This window comes from Fundulus heteroclitus, chromosome 6 (genome assembly GCF_011125445.2).
Source record: "Fundulus heteroclitus isolate FHET01 chromosome 6, MU-UCD_Fhet_4.1, whole genome shotgun sequence".
Taxonomy (NCBI): Eukaryota; Metazoa; Chordata; class Actinopteri; order Cyprinodontiformes; family Fundulidae; genus Fundulus; species Fundulus heteroclitus.
The window spans coordinates 31,009,867-31,033,637 of record NC_046366.1 but is presented as its reverse complement, the minus strand read 5'-3'; the positions used below and the strand labels follow the sequence as shown (position 1 = coordinate 31,033,637).

Sequence of the window (23,771 nt, the reverse complement as noted above, 5' to 3'; positions counted from 1 at the left end):
ATATATATATATATATATATATATATATATATATATATATATATATATATATATATTGTAAGAATGGTCATGGTGAACAAAGGGGTTAACAGCTCTGAACTACTATTACAAAAAATAAAGAAGAAATAAGTAATTAAAAGTGCAAAATAATATTTTAGCTGGAAAGTGTAAATCTTTTTTCACTTTATATTTTTTAACACAAACGCATATTTATATTCCAAATAGGGTAAATAGTAATTAGTAACTATCCAGTTACTGTAAATACTTTTTTCTACGTTAAGTGTTAAAATTTCACCAGATAATTTATGATAGATCTAATAAATAATAATAATAATAATAATAATAATAATAATAATAATAATAATGATGATGAAATGTTCTATGTGGTAGAGTTGACCTAAAGACAGGATTTCAATTCCCAGCCGACAGCAACGCGGTGTGATGGAAGAAGTCATTGGAAACTTGATTTGGGAATTGGAGCAAAAGACCCGAAACTTTCAGTTGGGTCAAAATGACTTAGATTAAACTTGGATCTGATCCTCAGTGACTTCAGACTTGATTTAAACTTGCCACTCAAAGACTTAACTCTTGACCTGGAGTTTTACCTCCTGTACCTCCTGGGAAGTCCCACAAAGACTTCTGATTTGACTTGGACTTGATCGTTAAAAATACTTCGGCTCCATCGTGAACAAACTGGCATTTTGAACCTAATTCGAACATTAACACATGATAACTACATCATTAACAAAGTTCATTTCGGGTCCCCCAGAATAAATGGTGAACGGAGTTACCACGAAAGGTCAGCCGTATCAGTCACATCATCTTGCACTTCGCCGCATGGAGCATGCAACACATAACATTATGTCTCTTGCATAATGCGACTACGCAGCCCCCAGCAAAGCGACATCACAACCCCAATCAAACTCGAATCAAGCACCAGTAAGGCCGTCTAATGCATCTATAAGGGCTCTGATGCTTCTGATGACCCTCGCACTCATTAATATCGGACACTACTGTAACAGCCTGTAAAATATCACTGCACTCATGATACCACTTATCCCCTCAGGGACTTGTTCAATGCTTCTCAGCACCTTGCTAACCAAACCATTCACCTTGCTATCGCTGCTCTGAATGTATAACAAATTTCATCCAAATAGGACCGCTGTTTTGGGTATTTTACCTACCTAGTTATGCATTTCTTAATTTTTATTTTATTTTTGAAAAGGCTGCAGGAGAACTCTATTGCTGTCATCACTACAGCAGATTACACAAACAGACTTGTGTTGAGAATGTTCAGCATTGTTGATACCTTCTCATTTTATTTCAGTAAAGAAAATCTAAGCTACTTGACAAGCCAGTTAACGTTTTGGATGAACTGGGTCGTCTAAATTAATCTGACACTTTTTATTTTCCCGATGTTAATTAGAGTGTGACTGAAACTCAGAAGGCTCATCTGCAATTGGACGTTACTGCGTTTGCACATTTTCATCTTGTCCACTGACGCCTGACATTTTAACGAGCAACTGGCAGGTTGCTCTGCTTCAAACGTGTTGAATATCTGTTTTATTTTTCACCCTTCAGTGCAAGAAGTTTAATTTTATGAAGCGTACAAAAAGGGGCATATCTAGGTAAATTAAAAACAAACCTTCTAAGTGAGGCAAAAAAAAAAAAAAGACTTCTTGACGTACGCTATCAACAGTGTAGTTTATTTGATGCTATCCTTGAATTGCAGGTCAAAAATGGTAGGAATCTTGCATACTTTACCCAACAGTAACATTTTAGTCGAGTACAGTAAAGAACAGGAATGATAAAGACTCAGCAAAATAGACCCCCTCTATATCCCCGCAGCTGTAATCACTCAGATATCCCATGGCTCAAACTTTCTTTGGAAATTATGACCTGATAACTCACTTTACTGCTTTCACTGCTCATAATCTGATTAGAAGGGATGAGTGATGAGCTTCAATTATTTTAAAACCTTCCTCCTCTACAGAGGAGGCCCTTAGATGAGCATGTGTTTCTTTCAGTTCACAGTCGGACGTTTTCACACCTCCGAGATGCCAAGCAGAAGGTGAATTTCCTACATTTAGTAACTGATCAGCGTTACTCTGCATTTAGTACCTTTTTCGTCCGCTTTCTTACATTTTTAATAATCTCTGTCATTGAAAAGACCGGAGTCCAGAGGAAAAGAAATCTCAAGACAACTGCAAAGAAAACACAAGTGGATGCATGGCGTAAAAACCCAAGATCTGACATAGACTGAGAAAACCAAGTAATATTTATGCAGGGGAGCTTGATTAGACAGGTTAGTTCATGAACAGATGAGAGAGAGCTGGGGAGTGTAGAAAAATATGAAAACACATAAAAATAATAAATGAAACAACAACCAGAAGGACAAGGAATGTAAAAACTATAAGGAATTAACTAAATATTGAAGGCCAAGTGTGACAAATCTAAAAAGAAAGCAAAACACAAAATCAAAGTCCCATGGATCACATTTGCTCAAATCGTTAGCTTAAAACTGTGAAGTTCAACACACCGGCAACATTTACACAGTAAGTGCTTCCCCTTTGGATTGAAAAACCTAATCTAAAATTGCTCCATATCAAATTATTCAAAGGTATATTTGCCTCGTGTTGCTAACTAAAGCAACCCAGGCGGGTTTAGGAATAATGCGCTAATTTTGCCAATTCAGTACCAATAAGCATAAACCATGGCAGAACCACCCATTGAGCCAATATTGTGGCCAATCCCAAATGTGTGCATTTAAAAAAAATGATTTTGTTTATTCCTCACATGGCCCCATAAATAAAAACTGCCCTTATAAAAAGGATTTTTTTTTACTTAAAACACTTTCAAGTGGTATGCCCATTATTAGTTAAGGGCAAAGTGCTGCTACTTTCCTCTTTTTTCCCACAACAGTTTAGAGCCAGGTCGGTCCTCTTGCACTTGGGCATCATCAAGTGAAATTCATGGGCATAATTAGGGATCAAAGTGGATCTGCTGCTGATCTACGCTTGAACCACTGAGGACAGCAGTCCAGGGCTCCAGACTGACTTTCTGCACTGTTTGCACTAAACATGGGCTGCTATGAGAGGCTCACTGTATCATAAACTTTAGTAAGTTTCACATTGTGGTGTTTCCACACAAGAAAACTTAAACACACATGATATAAAATCATCTATTGGCTTCTGTTCAAACAGAAACACAACAATTATTCTGGTACAATAGTAAAAAAAGCAAAAACTTGAATTTATTTCTCCCATCTGAATAAAAGGGCTTTAAACCTTAAGAAATCCTTGATATATCTCAATAGCTGTAACGAGCGCATGCCTAATTTGAATATTTCTGAGAGCTTTTTTATTAAGGTTGCATTCTTTGTCATTTTCCATTCATATTGACAGTTGTGTAAATGCTTGCAATAGGAATAGAGGTGTAGCTAGATTTTTGTCTATTTCAATTGTAGGTGAAAAAAAACCTTTCTGTTTTACAAAAAAAAAAAACACTTTTAAATGAGTGACGTTCAAGGTGTTTAACAATCCATCTTTAAATTGGGATCTGATCTGATATCAGATCACAGCGTTAACAGGTGCAGGAGGAAAACCCAGACAGCCCTTTCCCCAGCAACCGTCTTCAGGTAATTCTGGCAGATCCCAAGGTGTTTTAAGGGCAGAATGGAATATGAGTTGTAGGTCTACCTTGTACTGTCCTTCTAGTGGGACGTGGCCAGAAAACTTCCAATGGGAGACACCCAGGAGGCATCCTGATCTGATGCCTGAACTCCTCCACCGCCTCCTTTCAAATAGCAGCAGCTCTGCTCTGAGCCACCGTCGGATGACAGAGCTCCTCACCTGAAGCCTAAGGCACCATGTAGAGGAAGTTTATTTCAGCCGCTTGTACCTGGGATGTTATTTTTGTGGTCATGATCTATATCTCATGACTGCGGCTGAGGGTTGAAACATAGACAGACCACTGTGTGTTGTTCCCTCACAAACAACAACACACACGAGATACTTGAACTGCTCCGCTTGAGGCTGAGTGTGCCGATGGGTGCCCCGTGTACCAGTTCCATTGCTTGTTAACACAAAAAGTGAATCAGCCAATCACATGGCAGCAACTGGATAGATTTAATCATGTAGATCTAGAGAGGATTAATTGCCAAAGTTTAAAGTGAGGATCAGAACTGGACAGACATTAGATGGACTGAAGGCCCTCTCATAGTATTGCAAAAATTGCTTATCTACTGGGATCCTACCGTTTTCAAAGAATGCTCAAAAAATAAAGATGAAGTCTCCAGTGTTCGGTAGTTTTGTTGATGCCAAAGGTCACAAGAAAATGAGCAGACTGAGTCACAAGTTACAAATAGCTCAAATAATCACTTACTGCAAGCAAGGTATACAGAATGCCATTTCTGGGACTCTCAACACTCCCACAAGCAGCAGAAGACCACATTCGGTGCTATCCCTGTCAGCAAACAACAAAAGCTGAAGCTACATTGCAAGATCACCACGTTTGGGTACTAACAGCTTGGAAAAACAATGCCCGGTCTATTATGTCCTTAGATCAGCTGCGGCATTCAGCTGGAAGGTGCCGACTTTAGCATAAACAAAACTAAAAGATAGGTTCATGCTGCCTCATATCAAGTGTTCAGGGTGCCGGGTGTTGTTGAAATGCTGTGGGGGGATTTTCTTGCCACACCTTTGGCCCCTTTGTATAAAACGTATAGTACGTAGTATCTTCTGAGCACTGCAGCCTACCTGTTAGTGCTAACCATGTACATCCCTTCTCTTGATGGCTACTTCCAGCAGGAGATTACACTATTTCACAAAGTTCAAATAATCTGAAACTAGTTGCGCAAATATGACAATGAGTGATGTGTATTTGACTTGCCTGACGACTCAGCAGATCTCAGTTTAGTAGAGCCACATTGGGAGGTGATGGAGATGTATTGCATTATATCCAGTCAACAAATGTGCCGCTATCATAACATTACGGACCAAGATCTCAGAGTAATGGTTAATGCAAGTTTCTAATCCACGGCTGTAGGTATTGAGGCAGTTCTGAAGGTAAAAGAGGGTCCAACCCGGTAGCAGCTAGATGTACCCCATAAATTGGTGGGAAAGTGCGCGTCTCAATACAAAACATTTTCCTTTTGTCGTGCTAATTTGCTACTTTGGCCTTTTTAGTCTCTTTATTCCAGACCCATGTTGGGATAATGTGGAGCCACACATTTCTCCATTCAAGACAAAAAGGCCCAGCTGAGGCATGAGTTAATGAAGTTACCAATGCTTGAAAGCACATTTTTCTCTGTCTTTGATTGGCTGTAGACTTGACATTGTCAATATTGAGTGCAATTAAGACTAGAAAACAATCCGAACTGAGGAGAAACAATTGTTGCATTTGACAGGTTTTTACTAAATTGGCCGCTCTCTTTAGCCCTGCAGTAACAGAAGAGAATCCCCCATGAATGCATATGAGTGAAGTGGGTGGTATTCCATGTATCGCTTTGCTATTACAATTGACTCTGTTGTCACTCAGTTGATTGTTCAACGCTGAATTGTTGTGTGTAAGCACACACTGGTAGGGAAACAACCTCCCTGTGCTTATTTTGTTTGAATTACCAAAGAGGAACAGCAGCAGCTCAACACAGACTTGTTTTTTTTTTTTTCACCAATAAGGTGCAACCCAAGTGTGAGAAAGACTTGTGAAAATTTAATTTGGTTGAGAGATTTTATTTATTTTTTTACAACTTTGGTAGGATATTGTCAAGTGCATGTTTCATTCAGCACAAGAAAACCTGTTAATCCTCTTAGTGGATTGATCTCTTTGATTACTGGTGGTGTTTTTGACCTATTTGCTCCAACAGCTGATGGATTAAGGGACTAACTGTCTCGGCTCTTATCCGACTCCCTGATCAGAAACATCCATCTGAAACAGTCTGACCAGAGTTCCTGCCGCACCCAACTGCTTGAGTCCCATAACGTGATTATCCTCTGGTGGATATTAAGCTGCAGGGTGGATGCAGCTCAACTCTATGGTATCACAAATTAAAGGGTGGTTGTTCTCCACATTGTGCCAGTAGGCTACCTTTCCACCCCCCCTATATCAAACAAGAGGAGTTTTATAGAAGATTACACGTAGCCCATGAAATTTTCAGTAGCTGCTGGAGTGTAGTTCCGCTTAAATATTAACAAAGGAGAAAGCTGCACACACTTTAACTAATGCTGGGAAAATATAATGAAATATTGATGTGAATTTGAATGATTTATCATTCATTAAGAATGTTACTTTCATTATGTGACATTTTGGATTGTGCTGAATTTTTAAAGGTTTTGTAAACTTTTGAACTGTTTTCAAGAGAACTGCAGTGTGTGATATGGCAAATATACGCTCGGTTCACTTTTGCTTCTGTTTTAGGAATTTGAGCATTGGGTTTAAATGTGAAGTGCAGACAGATGGGCTTTGCAAAAATGTTAACACCTCTTGAACCTTTTTACAATATAACAGCGTATTTGTGAAATCAAAGGAAAACAATACATTAGTTTCCATTTTTCTACAAAAGAAGTCTGAAAAGTAGTGTGGATATGTTCGGCCCTCTTTGCTCTGACGCCCCTAAACAAAATCCATGGTAACCAGTTGCTCCAAGAATATGTCCGTCTTTATCCCTTTGAGTGTGAGTACAAATAGCCCATTAGTGAGAACCTCAGAGGTTTGTTAGGGAACAGTAGGGAAGAAGTTTAAAGCAGGATTTTTGCCCTGTGATAGACTAGCAACCAGTTCAGGGTGTCCCCTGTTTCTCTGCAACTTGCGAAAAATCTTGCGACTTTCTTCGTTGATATTGGTGACTTCCTGTGAAAGCAGCAATTGTTCTGCAGTTATTGTCTTGGGGCAGCAGTGAGCGCTGCTGTGAGCCCTTTCTCTCTTCTCCAAGAACTGTCTCACAGAGAGCTGCAGCTGCTTCGTCCTGAAACCCCCGCCTGCAGGCATAGCAGAGAGGAGAGCCTCTCCGTTTCCACATTGCAAATGTGAAATCTTTTTTAATATAGACTTTCACTTCCCTAAAAGTGTTGCACTAAAATAACTCCCTCAATTTAAATCACACAACTTCCATCCCTTTTTTCACCTTGTTCATTCTGCGTGCCTGATAACTGTCGTTTTGGTAAGAAGCAGTTTTAGCTGGTGTGGATTGAAGCAATGAAATAAAATTCATCAATTATTTCATTTGGTTAATTTGTAGATCCAAAAAAAAGTATATATTGAGAAATAAATGTTAAATTGAAAAATCTTGAGATTTTATTATTAAACCAACACTTATTACCACATAAACACACAAAAGTACTAATAATAGGTACCGTTGAGTACCAGTGCCGATTCCCAGGTACCAGGTATCAAATGCAAAAGTTATCCATCCCTAAGTAGCTTACATGAATTTTAGAGCAGCGTACATATGGAAAAAGTTATTTTGGGATTTCACTGACTGAAACATAGTAAAAAGATATCCCTTTTCACATTTTTGACTTTTGCTTTTAGGTAGCATTTTGCTTCATTGTACTTTGACTTTGTTTTCAAACCCAAGTGGTGTAAATATAACCATCTGTCATCCATCTAACAAGTTATAATCACCCTTATAAAAATATGGCATATAAAAGGCATGACAGAAACAACAATTTGCGGATTTCCACAGCCACTGCTTATAGCTGTTATGAGCAGCTGGGAGAGCAGGTGTTTCTCTTATGTCCAGAGTTTGGGTTCATCGATGTGGCACCGTGTCGCCCTGGAAACTCTAAAGGTGCGTTCACATTGAGCGCCGATGTGTCAGGCTAAGCAACAGATTTACATGATATCCCTATGCACAGGTGCCACACAGTAGCGACGTGTCGCAAAGTGACGCTAAGAGAAGCCACAGAGGCAATTCTAATGCACCATTTTGGCCATTAAAGCGAAGCCAGAGCGACACGACACCTGCGATGGATGCGAAGCGACAGTTGTTGGAGTTGAAAATGCTGAACCTTTGTGTCTTGTCGCGCTGCAACAACCAATCATGACCAAGACGTGGCTGTGAAGTGGAGTGAAGGACTGCGACGGAGACAAAGCTGTTTTCATTAAACATGGAAGAAAAGCTAATATTGACGGTCTGCAGTCGGTCTGAGTTGTATGACTCAACCAATTATTACTACAGAGACAAGTCCAGAACGGACCAAGCCTCCTGAAGAGTGGATGAAGAGACTCAAGTGAAATGGTCACCAGATAGTGCCATTGTACTACTGTATTTCTGGCTTGTCGACTGCTGTGCAATTGCTCTCGCCTGCCATGCAAACGGCCAGCGCCAATGTGAACTCACCTTTAGTGTTATATACTGTAAATAACCTGAAATGGGGGCCTGTGTGCGTGTTCATCTGTTTGTATGTAGACAGTTTAAATCAAAGCACAGGGTCATATTATTGTTGTTAAAGGTCATTGAGCTCGGGGTCAAAACATAAATTTTTATACAAACTTTTTACATCACTCAGAAAGGCCAAAGGAAGGTTTTTCTCTTCTGGAAACCTTCTAATCAGCTCCTAATTTTGTGTTTGCTTTTTTAGCACTTGATCAACTGTGGCTGATCATAAAGTCTAAAAATACTTTTGGAATAATTATCAGCATTTCAGGCAAAAATACTAATCAAATATTGACTCCTATATTTTTGATATATATTTTTGATTACATTTAAACACATAAAAATAAACAAAAATGAATAAAACATAAAAAAAATGTAATTGACTATTAAAAAGCTTCTGAACTTTTGCTTGTTTTATTCCTTACCCGGTGCACTGCTGCGACCTTTTAGTAGCAGCAGCACAAAAACAGGTGCTATCAAATAGTGGAAGTAAAGGTCAAAGGAAAACCAATTGAACTTATCCAATTCTTATTCTGTGAAGACTGTTCAAAGCTAGAAAAATTGCTTCCCATCCCTTTTTCCATGGGCATTTTTTAAGCTTTTGTTTTGGTTTAGGTGGTCTCTGCTCACAAGTTACAACGGGCCCTGTTGATAACTCAATTAACAAAACATTTATACTAAAAAGACAGCTTACACACTTTCAGAAAAAAATTATAATACACAAAACAGTTGACTAACAGTGATGTTTATGACTTTTAAACAATATGGACAAAAACTAAAACAACTCAAGCGTGTGAGATGGCAAAAGCAAACTGGATCAGAGAGGAACAGCAGTAAATTGGTTGAGTTTATTGAACTCAATCCTAAAGCGACAGCAACAGTCTTTTCTTTGTTTTATAGTAGCGCTGACAGATGGTTGTTACTGTCCATTCTGTTTAAAGATAGCTTTAAAAAGGGAACAGACGTACTGAAATGTTTCATTAGATTCAGAAGCTGGATCATAATTATGGTCCATAACAGCTCTCCTCTGTCCATTGTTTCCTCTCAACCTCTATGGTATGACGTGTTCCCCCCAGCACTCCTTTTTCCTGCCTTTTCAAGCTCGTGTTCTTTAAGACAAATTAAGTATGCCCACATGCCAAAAAACACTGTAATCATAACCCTTCATGGACTAGAAGGTTTGCTTTTAGGATTTTTGTGAATGTTCAGCACATATGTGTTGGAGCTGCGCTGACTGTTGGCTGATTGGTCCTTAGAGGTCATCTTGCAGTGCAAAAGCAAGTGCTGGAGCGTCTAGAGCAGAAGTGTCTAAACCTTTATTCACGTGGGCCAAAATTGTTGAGTCAAAAGTACTGGAGGGCCAAAAATGCACTTTAAAAACTAAAATGACCCAAACAGTATACTGTTATATAAACTTATTTTTAACATGCTCCACAAAATATAGGCATGCAATGTTTTAATTAAAGAAATTAGTCAGATTTTTCTGTAGCAAAGGGATGTGTCAGTCACTGTAAACCCAAAACTTAAAACGGGTTTTTATCGTTTGCCTCATTAAAAGATGGACATACAGTTTGCAAAATTAATTATTTTTTGCTTGATTGAAAAAAAAAGATCTATTTTAAGCGATAAAAACAGGATTTTGGTCAGTCTTTAAAAAACACTTCCTGTATTTAGCTGATTTTTTATATATTATATTTCAATGCAGGTTTAATACACCTGGATAGACATGGTCTTATTTACTATGAAATTGATGAGAACGTAAAAAATTTGGTAATTAAAAGACATACTTTATGTTGTACGTGACATTTTAAATTGTGAGATTTTTAGCTTTGGCCCTACATAAAAAGGAAAAGAAAGTCTCCATCTGCATCAAACCACTTGTGCTGGTGGGCCAAATACATCTTTAATTGCAGTTGGGGGGGGGGGGGGGCGCACAAAATGAGTCCAAAGGCCACAAATGGCCCCCGCACCCTGGTTCAGAGACAGTTCTGGGTCGACTCTATTGCACTCTTCCTTTCAGCTTATCCCACAGTCTGTCATTAATGGTTAAGGACCCAGGCACAGATGCAGCCAAAAATGATTAAATAAAGCTTTACAAAAACTCATAGACATGAATCAGTCCAGAAACTCAACAAATACAGCCAGGAGAACTCGGTAGGGAACCATAAGTTGAGCTGACGAAGCAGCACTGGGTGAAAGGAAGCCAGGAGTATAAATGCACAAGGTAGAGAGAGCTGATGAGAGAGAAGCCAGGTGAGGCGGCAGGTGTAACTGGGAGCAGGTGTGATCAGTTAAGGTATGGAACAGAGAGAGCAATTGAATGGCAGGGGACAAGGAGTAAAGCAGAACGTAACCAGAAAGCAGAACTAAAGAAAGCATTCTAATAAATTAAAAGACAAACACCTAAAAAGACAGGCTTTCTATAGGATTCAGGTCTGGGGACTCTGGAACGACTCGGTGAACTATATTTTTGTAGTGTACTGGCAGAAGCTAGCAAACGTTAATTAAAAACGTTCTAGAATTTCAACGAGGGCATGCTCTCTAACGAAGTTACTAAGGCTGTCAAAAGAGAAAAGGACCCACAGCATTACAGGTCCTCTGCCGTACTCAGGAGCGCACATGAGGTGGTTTTCTGCATATCCTTCCTTTGTTTAGTTGTGAAGAAACGGGATTCATCACTGCTGCTGCTGATTTTTAAAAACTGATTTTAATGTATTGTTTCAAATTTTCCTTAAAGAACTTCTTAGATTCATTTCATCGCCCATTGGTTGTGAAAACAGGCCCAATGTGGCAGGAAAACAAAAAATGTGTGATTTCATAAGTGTGGTACACAGGAGAGTGTGGGTAAACGGAGAAGATTTCTCCACTCCCAAGGTTAGGTTTTGGAGATCCATTGTCTTTAATAAAGGCAGTATATGCTGTTTCTGTGTGCGCAGAGACAGAAGGGATAGTGGGAGAGACAGGCTGCGGCGAAAAAGACTGGCATGGGCTTATTGAAATGCACCTGGAAAGTAAACTAATTTTCTCAGCGGGTCAGAGGACTGGTTATGGTAATAAAAAGAGAGATGTCATTAGATTCAGAGGTATTTGAAGTGCTCTCTGGTGTGGGTGGAGGTGGAGGGCTGGGGGGGCAGCAGTGTGTGAAGGAAGAAAAAAAAAAAAAAGAACGAAAGGTGTGTGTGGATGTGTGTGTGTGTGTGTTTCAGTGTGCTTCCCTGCCACTATCTCTGTCTCCTCTGAGGGTAGTTATTCATGAGCTTGACCTACATGCGCCCATGCTCGTGTGTGCATTCGCGAGCGTGTTTGTCAACCCGTGCAGGAGTAAGTGCCGAGGTTCTGGCCCGATCTCCAAAAAAAAAAAAAAAAAAAAAGAAAAAAGAAAATTCACAAACCACTTTCACGGTCTGAACCAAACCACCACTCGGTCTGAAGCTCTTCCTGCAACAGATGGAGATCTTTAAATCACAGCCTCGGACGCGGTCATGCTCTCATGCTGGAACTGTAGTAGATTCTACGGCTTCACACGCTCACTTAAACACGCCCAATATCCTCTCCTTCTCCTCTTAGACATGGAAAGTAAAAGATAAAAAAAAAAAAAAAAAGAAAACCGCTAATACAAAAGCATATACTGTGCAAATAAGTCTATGTAACAAAACATGGCTGCACCAGATTGCTCGCTCTTTTTTTCCGCGAGGCTGGCATGGCTGGGCCCCTTTGTCCCCCTCCTGTCCAAAGCGAAGGTTTATAACCAAGTGAAATGCAAGCGGTCTCCTAAGCAACGGCGAGCGAGCGAGCCCGAAGAAGGCTGGAGGTAGCAGCATTAGATCTTTAGCCTCTCCTGTCCCTTTGATGTCCCTCAGCCTGAGATGTTACAGACAGGCCTGGCTTGGTAAACAGGAGCAGGAAGTCCACAGACATTTTGCAGACGGGGGGTTATGAGTAATGAAGCAACATTTGCATGACAGAGCTGCTGCCGTGCAACTTTTGAACTCATGTTTTTGCAGTTTGGAGCATAATAAGCTCCAGAGGTGGGTAGTAACTAGTTACGTTTGCTCAGTTACATTTACCTGAGTAACTTTTTGAGCAAAATGTACTTTAAGGAGTAGTTTTACCGCACCGTAATTTTTACTTTTACTTGAGTCACATTATTACTCGAGTATCGCTACTCTTACTTGAGTAAAATATCTGGCTACTCTACCCGCTGCGAGTAACTTCATGAATAAATAACTGACTTGTTTCAACCAGAAATGCACGAGAGAGACAAAAAAAAAACTAGATTCAGGTTAAAGTGAGACTTCTTATTCTTATTCTTCTTATTACAACCTTTGTTGTTTTAATGTTATTTTGTAGCTGTTGAGCTCATTGAGCCATTTGGAGGTTAAATTAATGTACAGTAAACATTAGATATTTTTATTGTAAGTACTTTGCACTGTTCTAGCATACTGTAAAGTCATTAACGACTGTAAGTATTGCTTTCAAGTTTAATGTTGACTTGGATTTAATGTCTGTCCGTTTACATAATATTGAAATATGAAATCACCAGCTGTTAAGTTTAGTTACTTAGTAGATGAGTAGCCTACTTACCGAATATTTTTTTACTCTTGAGTAATTTCTTGGCTGACAACGATTCACTGGTACTTGAGTACAGATATGTTGAAGTAGTGCTGCTCTTACTTTAGTACAATTTTACGCTACCCACCTCTGGTAAGCTCTGAGAACTGAGTCATTTCCTCCATTTTCAGCAGCTGTATTGCACCTGCCATTTGCATTATTTCATTGAGCAGGTTGCAATGACTGTCTGCAGACAAAAACACACCCGTCAACTCCAGCAGATGGGAGCAATTTGGTCTTATTTTCGTGTCAGGTGAGAGATCCCCTCCCTTCACCATATTATACAGCTTTTGCAAAAGTGACTGACAAGATAGCGATAAAGGTTTTAATAATTTTCATTAGAAGATCTGAGTCACCTTGGAATGGCATTTCTAAGCCAATGAATGTTGGTATAGATCGTAAACAAACATGGAAAGCAGCATCCCTTTATTTGCCAGTGCTGAAAAGGATTAATTAAAGTTAAAATGCATCAGCTCATAAAAAAATATTAAACAGCGTATACAAATACTGTGACTATGTCAGGATGAAGATGAATCACTTGAGCATGAATGGTTTTGATATGTAAATTAAAAGTTGCCTTTGCTTCCATCAGTTTGCTCACCAACTATCCCACCCACAATCCTTGTAATCCAACCTCTGGTCTCTTGTCTCGCACCCAATCAACACTTAAGTAGGAGAAAGATCTCCTCCAGTTTGATTGACTTTTTTTTTACAAACATCTAAATCTGTTTGTATTTTAAAACCAAATCAGTGACAACTGAGCCTGGTTCTGCTGGAGGTTTTTCCTTCCTGTTAATGGGGAGTTTTCCTCTCCACTGTCGCTTCATGCATGCTCAGTATGAGGGATTGCTGCAAAGCCATCAACAATGCAGACGACTGTCCACTGTGGCTCTACGCTCTTTCAGGAGGAGTGAATGCTGCTTGGAGAGACTTGATGCAACCAGCTGGGTTTCCTTAGAGAGTAAACTTTTTATTTTGACCAACCTGGATAATCTGATCCAATCTGTATAATCTGATTAAATTTGACTTTGGAAAGTGCCTTGAGATGACATGTTTCATGAATTGGCGCTATATAAATAAAACTGAATTGAATTGATAATTGAACATGATTTCAAACACAGTTCAGATTAGTTGGTACATTTTCACAACCACCAGGCAGATTTTAGTAGAAGAGAGGATAATTAACCTGCTGGGAGATCCCTAACACATTTTTTTGTAAAACTGGCATGACAGCAGGTTGCTTCTTTCTATTTTTCTTCTCCTGCACCATATTTTCTCCAGCCTTCAGCAGATGGTATTTTTTTTTTCTGTCCAGTTCATGCAACGGGAATGTCTTTGGTCTATTGGAATGCAAAGCTATTTGGCCTGGTTTAATTTAAATAAATATACTTTAAATACATTATACATATACTTTATGTAAATATCAATTTACAAAGATTTGGACAGACATGCCCAGAAATGTGTGTATAGGTTCCCATTTCAATGTGTGTCAGCTAAGAGATGTATTTGCTAGGTATGGCTATTTTAGGACTATAGAAGGACACAGTAATTCAGGTTTGCACACATTTAACACCCACAAATGTCTTTGTGAATTTCCCCCTGAGACTTTAGAGAACTCTGTAGGGTAGATTTGGCTCAGGGGGTTGAGTTAGTTGTATAAATAACCTTAAAATACTCAAACTATGCCACAAACAGTTAAAATTAAAGACAAATTAGGGCTGAAATCACAGTCATCAGGGCTTTTTTTCTTCTTTTGTAAACAGTCCACAGTGTCTTTTTAGGTTTCCCATAGTCCATTATAACAACTACAAATTGCTTCCATTTTCTTCACTGATATTCCTATAACTTGGTGGGATAATTGAGCTGAATGAACAGGCTTAAATGGGGGATCAGCTCATAAAGAAGGTTGCTAGGCAATTTTCTCAGACTGGTCAATGACTAAGGTGCAGTAAGGGTAGCAGGATACCTTTATGGCAATTCTGCACCAACAGATCGTATGATTGTACTGACAATACTGATGTAGCTGTACAAAGAAAATCCAGGATGAGAGTCAGCTCCTCTAGGTTAAGATGGGAGGTTCAATTTCCAGGAGGAAAATGACCGTAAATTTTTTAAAATATACAATGGAATGGTTTAAGATCACACCATATTCATGATATGAATGATATAAAGATTAGCCCCGTCAAAGTTCAGACCTATATCCGGCTAAGAAAGTGTAGCAAGACTTAAATAGATTTTCACAAAGGTTCTTTATCCGATAGTTTGGTGTCATGTCTGATAAATTTGTGTGTTTTCTTTCATGGTTTTGCTACAAAGTAAATCTCAGAGCAGAGACTCCACACCTTTTTTCCAGAGTTGTAACACCGTTGAAGATTTATTCCCTCCCAGGGAAGCAAGGTCCTGCAGAAATAACGGGTCTTTCGTTTGATAGGAACAAGTATGAGTCTTTTCATCATCGACCACATCCCAATTACAGCAATGCCTCTGTCTCTCTCTCTCTCTCTCTCTCTCTCTCTGTGTCTCTCTCTCTGTTGCTTTCGTTTGCTTTTCATTACGCTGGACTTGTCCCCAATTAAGACGCTGACACCTTCCACCTTCACTCTCCCAGCTCCTCATCCTCTTGCCTCTGCTCCCCTTAGGGCGCCCGGACGTGGTCGAGTCCGTCCCAGACGACCCCACTTACAACGTCAGCAGCGAGCTGACCCTGCAGGTGAATGCCAGCGACGACAACGTCATCATCTCCTGCGTCGTCGACCACGACTCTGTGAAACCCGGGGAGAAGAAGAGCGAGCAGTCTCTGCGAGTCTTGTGTAAGTCAGCTGGGACTCCGGAAGGGTTGCTGGGAGAATGAGTGGTGAGAGAAAAGAGACGATAACAGGTACAGGAGAGAAATGTAGACTAGCATCGCTAACTGCTTTGCTTCTTTCTATCTTTCTTAACCTTTTTTTTTTTTTTTTTTTTTTTGAGGAGCACGAATACATCCACCTATTTTGTAGTTTGACCTAAAATGTGCCAGTCTGTAATTGCAACAACAGGACAGGAATTCCACTTTCCACTCCTGCTGCACTGAGCTAGAATACACCCTTTTCACAGTGACGTCATGCAACTTCCGTTCTGCGGTGAAGCAGGGTATCTTTACTTCCGCTTTCTCCGCGAGCAGTGTTTTTACATAGGGAATTCACACAGTCCCTCACCAATCTACCCAAATTTCGTTTGGGAGACGTGCACAGACTGGCACAAAAGCTTTCGGCCACACCAGCCTCCAAACTCGACAAAGATGACAAGTTCTTTGTGGAACAATACCTTTTCGATTATGCAGGTAAGAGCTTTGTCTTCTTAGCTCTGTTGTTAGCATAGATGCTAGGATAATGGTTGCTATGCTACCAACAGGACTTTTGTCATTTATTAGTTTTCTATTTCTCCTTTATATTGCTACGCTAGCTTTATTGCTATATGAGCTATTCTGTATCACAGCTTTTAGCCAATGAGTCACACCAGGGATATAGTTGATGTATAATGTTGAGCCTTTTCTTACTTTGTTTTGGAACAGTGTCAATGCTGTTGGCCACTTGGTCACAGCTCTATGAATAAAAATGAGGAGCCTCATTCCCTCCCTTTTTTTTTTGTGTAGTATTTTACTGCAGTTGCAGACTTTGCAGTATCCCTCATAATTCCTCTGTGGGTTCAGTGTGTTTCTCAGTCTCGTCAGTAGATCTGGAGCCTCAATTAATAAAATAATTCTGCCCATTCCTGTTAAAACTGTGATAGTTTAGGACATCATAGACTGAGAAAGACGCTGTCAATAATGTTGCATGCACACTGCATGCACACTAATAATCAGTTAATTATAGTATTTATGGATTATGCTGCTGTCGGGGCAAACCCCTTGTGTCCTATACTGTTATTTTTCAGGAACTGACCAAAAAAACATGGATTTTAAAAAAACTTCAGACATCACACTTCATATATTTTAGTTATTTATTACATAGACACTTCATAGCAGCTCTGTCCATTTTACCTTTTACCTGTCCTGTTTATCCTGCTGCCTTACTCCAGTTCCCCTCTGCCTTACAGAAGAGCCTGCTGCCGAGCTCTGGTGGGTTCTCCCCTGAACTGTCAATTCTCTGTCGAGCTGTGGACCCTGCTGCCTGTTCCTGGTTCCAAGAAGTCTCTCTCCGGGCCGTCAGCTCCTGCCAACACCATCACCCTGTTCCCGTGCAGTTCTATCTCGCTGGTTACATCACCCTCCATCCCATCAAACCTTCAATAAAGACTTTCATTTTAAGTCCCTTGTGTATGGTTCTGGGTTCATCCATAGACAAATTAGACTTAGACAACTTTATTTGTCATTTTGTATGCACAGAGTGCGTACAGAACGAAATTCCGTTTGCATACAGCTTGAGAATTACAGTAAATTACAAGATAAAGTGCAGCAGTGATTTAACAGTAAACAATTGAAATGTAAACAATGCAGGAGAAAGAGACAGTGTGCGATCACAGTGTACAGGTGAGTATTTTAAAAAACCATTTGTATGTGCAGAAATTAATTTCTCAGATTAATTTCCTTTCGTTAACAAATTGATTTTGACAGCTCTAATAAAAATTTACGTGGTGAGCCACTGAAATTATCTTGGGAATAGCTAAATAAACTTATAACTCAATTATCTTTAAGAAAGAAAGATGGAGTTTAATTTGTTAAAGACCACTTGCAGAAACATAGGTCTCCTCGGAAGAGAAGTGCTGATTGCAGGCGTAAGTGTTGCTGCGAAGGATTTTAAAATTTGGCCCCTTGTCTCTTCTTATTGCCGTCACCCAACGGGCTCCAGTCTCAGCATCAGCCGGGAAGTCATGAACACTGAGATATGGAAAGTTTTTTTTGTTGTTCGAACACTGTGGGACACTGCAGTAGCGGTTTCTCTGTGATTGTGCCATGCTTGGTGGATATGATGCTGCTGAGAGATGGACACAAGGGGAGAAAAAAATAGAGTAATTATAATACTTTTTAAAACCTTTATTTAACCAGATAAACTCCCATTGAGATTAAGATCTCTTTTTTTAAAGGTTGATCTGACTAAGAGGTCAGCAGCACATGTCATTACTAATACAGTATAATAAAACAATTTCAGGCTTCTACTTAAAATATACAGTATTTTGCACAAAAACTAAAAAAAAGTGCATTAATATAACTGCAAATAATATTATGAAGAAAATTCATTATAATACACAATTCAGAAACAGAAGTACTGTCTAATAGACCCACGGTCATTTTTTTTTAGGAATGAACAAAAAGATTCAAATGGAATAAGTTATTTTTAATTCAGTGACTGCAATTATATATAACACGTCAACATAATCAAGTAAGGGGAACAATGTAGCAATAAATGTCTCTTTTTTCACTCGGTGAACTAGATTTATTTCTATAATAGCCAAGCTACAGTAATCATTTTCTGACATCTACATCCGATTAATGACAGGTAAGGTAAGCTAACAAGCTGCTGCATGTTAGCTTTGATCTTCATGTTACTGTCCCGATCAAAGCATCTATATAACAGCAATGATCGCTACAAATACTAAGGAAAATAAAGATAGTCAATAAGACACATTTAATATTGTGCTCTCAGTCTTACCTAATGAAATCATGCTGATTACTGATAGGTAAAAGTTTGGTAAGGTAAGCTAACAAGCTGCTGCATGTTAGCTTTGATCTTCATGTTACTGTCCCTATCAAAGCATCTATATAACAGCAATGATTGCTACCAATACTAAGGAAAATAAAGATAGTCAATGCGACACATTGTGGTCTCAGTCTTACCTTATGAAATCGCGCTGATTATCAGTGAAACACCTCTTCACCTCCCGAATTTTCTATGTAAAAGCATGTAGCCGGAAGTAAAGATACCCTGCTCCGCTTCAAAACGGAAGTTGAGTGACGTTATGTGAAAAGGGTCTATTAAGCCACAGTGGGTGAGAAGAGCACTCTATCAGCTAAAATGAAATCACCGAAGGTGTGGAGTCTGTGTGAGTGCTGCCCCCCTGTGGTTAAGGTGCCGGCACTGCAGCGCGGAGGTGAAGCGACGCTATTGTGTAAGGCCGTTATGTCATAGTGGGATGATGCATGCAGAACGCACATGACAGAAGATCAAGATGGAGACTGAAATGTATAGGAGTGTCTGTGGTTGGCAAGTGCAGCTCCAAACGCCTGTGTTATGCAACCGCGGAGTGCCCATGTGTTTCTCTCTGCGTGTGTTTGTCTTCTTATAGATACCCCTGAAGTAGCGATCACCCCTGAGGAGAGGCTGGCGATAGAGGGGCAGAGGTTTTCTTTGCAGTGTTCAGGCAAAGGCAACCCCGAGTAAGAAAAACACACGCGCACTCATTCCCTTTTCCACGTCTCCCACTTTACTGAAATAAGTACACTTATCTCCAGACATACACTGACCTATAGTTTGCATCTATATATATATATATACAGAGAGAGATAACTGTTGCTTCATTGTCTGCCTAAACACGTTTTCACTTTAAGTCCTAAAATTCAATATAGATTTTTTTTATAGATATTTCATATTCAACACAAAGTAGTGCAGGTTACGAAATGAAAGGCAATGGATTTCTGTTTCTTAATGTCATTTTTTTTTTTTTTTTGAACCAACTCACTGTTGTAATCCTTCTTTACTCCAATACCCCCATATAAAGTCTATTGTCTTCAGTTACATTCAGGAATTGATTGGTTTGTAGATACAGTCTTGTACAAAAAAAAAATCAAGCTGTTCTGTACATAGAGCCTCAGAGGTTTGTTGGACGACATCAGCGATCTAATAGCACCACAAAGACCAAGGAATACAGCAGCCAGGTGAGGAAGAATGATGCCGAGAGGTTTAAACAGCATCCCAAGCTTCCAACGTTTCATGAAGCACAATTTCATGACACAATTGCAAATCTAGGCATCTGCCTAGTTAGGCAGCTCAGGAAAGGAGAACATGAAAAAGGAAATGTAGCCAAGAGACCCACCGAAAGCCGCAAATATAGCCTTCAGGGAAGAGTGACAAGACATAAGCCGTGTTGGAAAAGAAAACCATAACAAGTCCTGTTTGCAGTTTGCCACAACCCATGGAAGAGATATAGAATGAAATAAATACTTCTGGCCTAATTATAACATGCCATTTGCACACATTGTACATCACCTTGATCACAGACAGGCTTTTCTTCTGCAGGGACCAGGAGGCTGCTGAGAGTTAATGGGGATGTTGAGGGAGCTAAGTGAAGGGCGGTCCAGGAGGAAAACCTGTTGGAGGCTGTGAATGTCTCAGGACCGGGACAGTGGTTCTCCCTTCAACACGACAACGACCCTGTTAGAAGGGCCCAGTCAAACTGTAATTGATAAGGTGTGGCAAGACTTGAAGGTTTGTGTTGACAGATGCTCCCTGGCATTCTGACGCTGAGCTTTTTGGGCCTGAAATGTCAGTCTCTAGATGTGCAAATATGAGAAACAGCCTAAAGACTGGCAAGAGCAATCATGCAACGGGTAGTTCCACAAAGTAGCGGTGGCCGGATGGAAATGTACACCACGGTTTTATTTGATATAAAATCAGAAACTGTTTGTTCTTTTCACAATTCTTAACTTTTTAATCTGGGTCTATCCCACAAGAAGCAATTAAAACATATTAAATTGGTGATAATGTAACGACATCTGAACAACAGTCGTGCGAGGTTCAAACAAACTAAATCTAAAGTGCGAACTTAGGGTTACACGTCATTGCTTTTTCTCAGAGAACTGCAGAGTTCAAGACAGCAAGACCCTCATGTAGCTCGGTTTTTCACTCAGAGAGTGTGTTTTTTTCTTTCAATAATATATGACAACTCAGCCCATAACAAAAATGGCTGCTGAACAAAAGGTCAGTGCTCATTTAGGCGGCTCGGTTTAAGGAGGCTGGAAGGGGACAGTCTGGATGTCAAAGGTGAGGCATTCACTTCTGGCTGTACTCTCTAGTATCAATTTAAACAAGAAACACAACCTTTCTCTGCAAATATCAGCAAAAATGATTTTTGTGGAGGCTTTATGGTGGTGCAGTTTCTTTGCAACAGGAAGATCCTTGGTTAAAACCTCCGGGGCTCTTTCTGCAAGGAGTTTGCATGTTCTCTCCTGGTGCTCCGTCCAGAAACATGCATTGTTCACATCGGGGTGACTGTGGCTTAGTGTCTAGAGTAGTTGTCTTGCAATTGGAAGGTTGTGTGTTCTATTCCTGGGCAAGCCACTTAACCCCATGTTGCCTAACAATCTGTGTTTGTATGTGTTAGTCAGTGAGATTGGGGGAATCTGGCTCTTGGGTAAAGGGCTTTAAGGTCGCTAGTAAATGTGGCATCAATTTCAGTCCATTTCCCCTCTTGCCCAATTACCACTGGAGATATGATGTGTATAAACATATCATTAGCATTAACGAGCTGCTCTAATTTTACAAAAACCTCAGTTCAGAGGTTTTTAAAGTAACCATGACCAGTTTTGCTCAGGCTAGAGTCTTACCAGCACCAGCTGGTTCATGTTGGAAATCTTTGTAAAGGTAAGCGAAGACGATCGGGACTCAGTTCAAAGGACCCAAAAACACGACACCAAAGGCAAGGCAATAAAGACAAAATGGGCAGATTTACTTCAAAAAGAAGATGTAAGGTTACTGAACCCAGGTGGGAAAAACAACTCAGGAGGAGCAGCCAGAGGCAGAATCCGATGCATAGGAGGGACTCATCAGGAAGAGCTTCACACGGAAAAGTGACAACGCTGAGCCCAAAGGAGAAGGCTGGCGACCCGCTGTGGGTTTAAATACTAAAGGACTGATTAGTGAAGTGGCTTCAGATGAACAGAGGAGAGGGTAAAAAGGGAAAGATCAGGTTCAGACCCTCACAGACTCAGACATCGCAGCCGAGGGAGCGAGTTCATGAGGGTTTGAAATAGTTTAAAACAGAGAAACTAATGAGACACGCCGTTGTGAGTGCTCACGTTGCCAGGAAACAATGCATCATCACTGCAGCAAAAAAAAAAAAAGTAAAGCCTTCCTTTTTTGTCACATTACAGCCGTTATACATTACAGACTGTCACGGGAAAACCATAAGTATGCATTAAATGCTTTAAGGACTTTGGCTATAAATTTGACAAAATTGCAGCAAATATGCCAAGAATACAGATTTCTCCAGTCAGTATTTAGATCATGTTCATACATTATCGTTTTTTTTTTTCTCTAAGAAGAAGTCAGAATATTCAGCATATATATAACCGGGCTCCCAGAATTGCAGATAAAGGCATTGATATGTCTGTATCGGAGCCTGAATCCATCTGCGTCAATTGGACCTCCCTGAGTCTGCATGTGTCTCTTTATGTTTAAGGTCTCATTAGGTTTAAGCAATTTAGTGACAACCTAATTACCCCGGCCGGGTAATTAGGATCTTTAAAGCAAAAGCAGCTTGGTCCAAGTATCCTTGCGTCAAAGTCAGACACTTTGAAAAAAAGCAAACTATAACAAGGTTTTGGCCGCTGCTATTTCTGCATCGCTTTTGTTGAGATTATGTAAAAAGTAACAAAATGTATTTGCGTGTTATCTTATTTGGCAGGGGGGGGACCTCATTATTTAGTCGTGTTAATTCTTATGTGGCGCACAAACATTCAGATACATGTTATGTTGCAGCTTGTTTCTGTGATCCAGTATTAACAGGTTAGATTACGCAAAATGTGGCTCGATGTAGAGGCTTTCAACTGAGGGGAGAGCTATGTCTCCTTAAAATGAGGTTCTGGAAAAAAGGTTACGCCAAGTTGATAAGTTCATCTTGGAGGCTGAAGCTAAGGGCTGGGCTGAAAGGAAGCCAAGACCAAAGGAAGTTTTTTGCCATGTGAAATAGCTCCAGTATCAGCTCCAGAATGTCACAGTGCTGTAATACAGACTGGTAATTGTTCTTTACATACAGCACCCTTCACAATGTATTGGTAGCCTGGGTAAAACCAAGTAAATTGGATTAAAACATAGCATACCTTTTTGATTTGCAAAGGAGAAAATCACATTGTTATTTTTTGTTTTGTTTTCTGTAGTATAAATATGTCATGAAACAGAGGCCTGGTTCTTTTAGCCAAATGTGAAAAATTAACCCGGCAACCCAGATTGATAATGTGCAGCAATTTGGGTCTGCTCCCATCAAATCTGTTGAGAGAATAAGGGACATTTAGCAGAATATATATATATATATATATATATATATATATATATATATATATATATATATATATATATATATATATATATATATATATTATATTTTATTTTGTTTTGTCTGCACCATCCACACCAAGTCAAATTCCTTTAAGTGCAAACCTACTTGCCAATAAACTTGCCAAGTCTTTTCTGATCAAAAAGAAAACAACTACTGATCGTAATTTCCAAGCAACTGTCAGAGCTATGAACAAAAAAACAAGCAAGGCTGGATCAAAACCCAAATATCGTACCACCAAATACAAAGTGGAATATGGGAAAGGAAAAAAAAATCTGCTAGTCTTACTGCTAAGAACTGAAGCAAAGAGGGATGTCTTGGGGTCTCCATATCAATATCATACCAATGACACTACACATATTAAAGCTGGTTGTTAGGCTCTCAAGTGAAAACATACAAAGTTTGCTGAACTCTATTGGGAATTTAGGAGGAACTGAGTGCGTTGGTCAGACTTGACGAAACGTGGAGCTTGGAGTGAAACAGGATGGGTGCGTGGAAAATCACGCCAGGTGTAACTCACGGAGGAGGATTTGTGGGC

The 23,771-nt window shown here is 39.7% G+C and overlaps 1 protein-coding gene across 3 annotated transcripts in view; it reads left to right on the top strand.

Moving 5' to 3' along the window:
• Window positions 1-23,771, top strand: part of cadm3 (cell adhesion molecule 3) — a 171,224-nt gene that overhangs the window by 126,165 nt on the left and 21,288 nt on the right. For all 3 annotated transcript variants that reach the window (XM_036138591.1, XM_036138593.1, XM_036138594.1), the window contains exons 6-7: window positions 15,628-15,798; window positions 19,250-19,340. In XM_036138591.1, coding sequence (XP_035994484.1) covers window positions 15,628-15,798; window positions 19,250-19,340 — 262 coding nt within the window. The remainder of the gene's footprint in view (window positions 1-15,627; window positions 15,799-19,249; window positions 19,341-23,771) is intronic.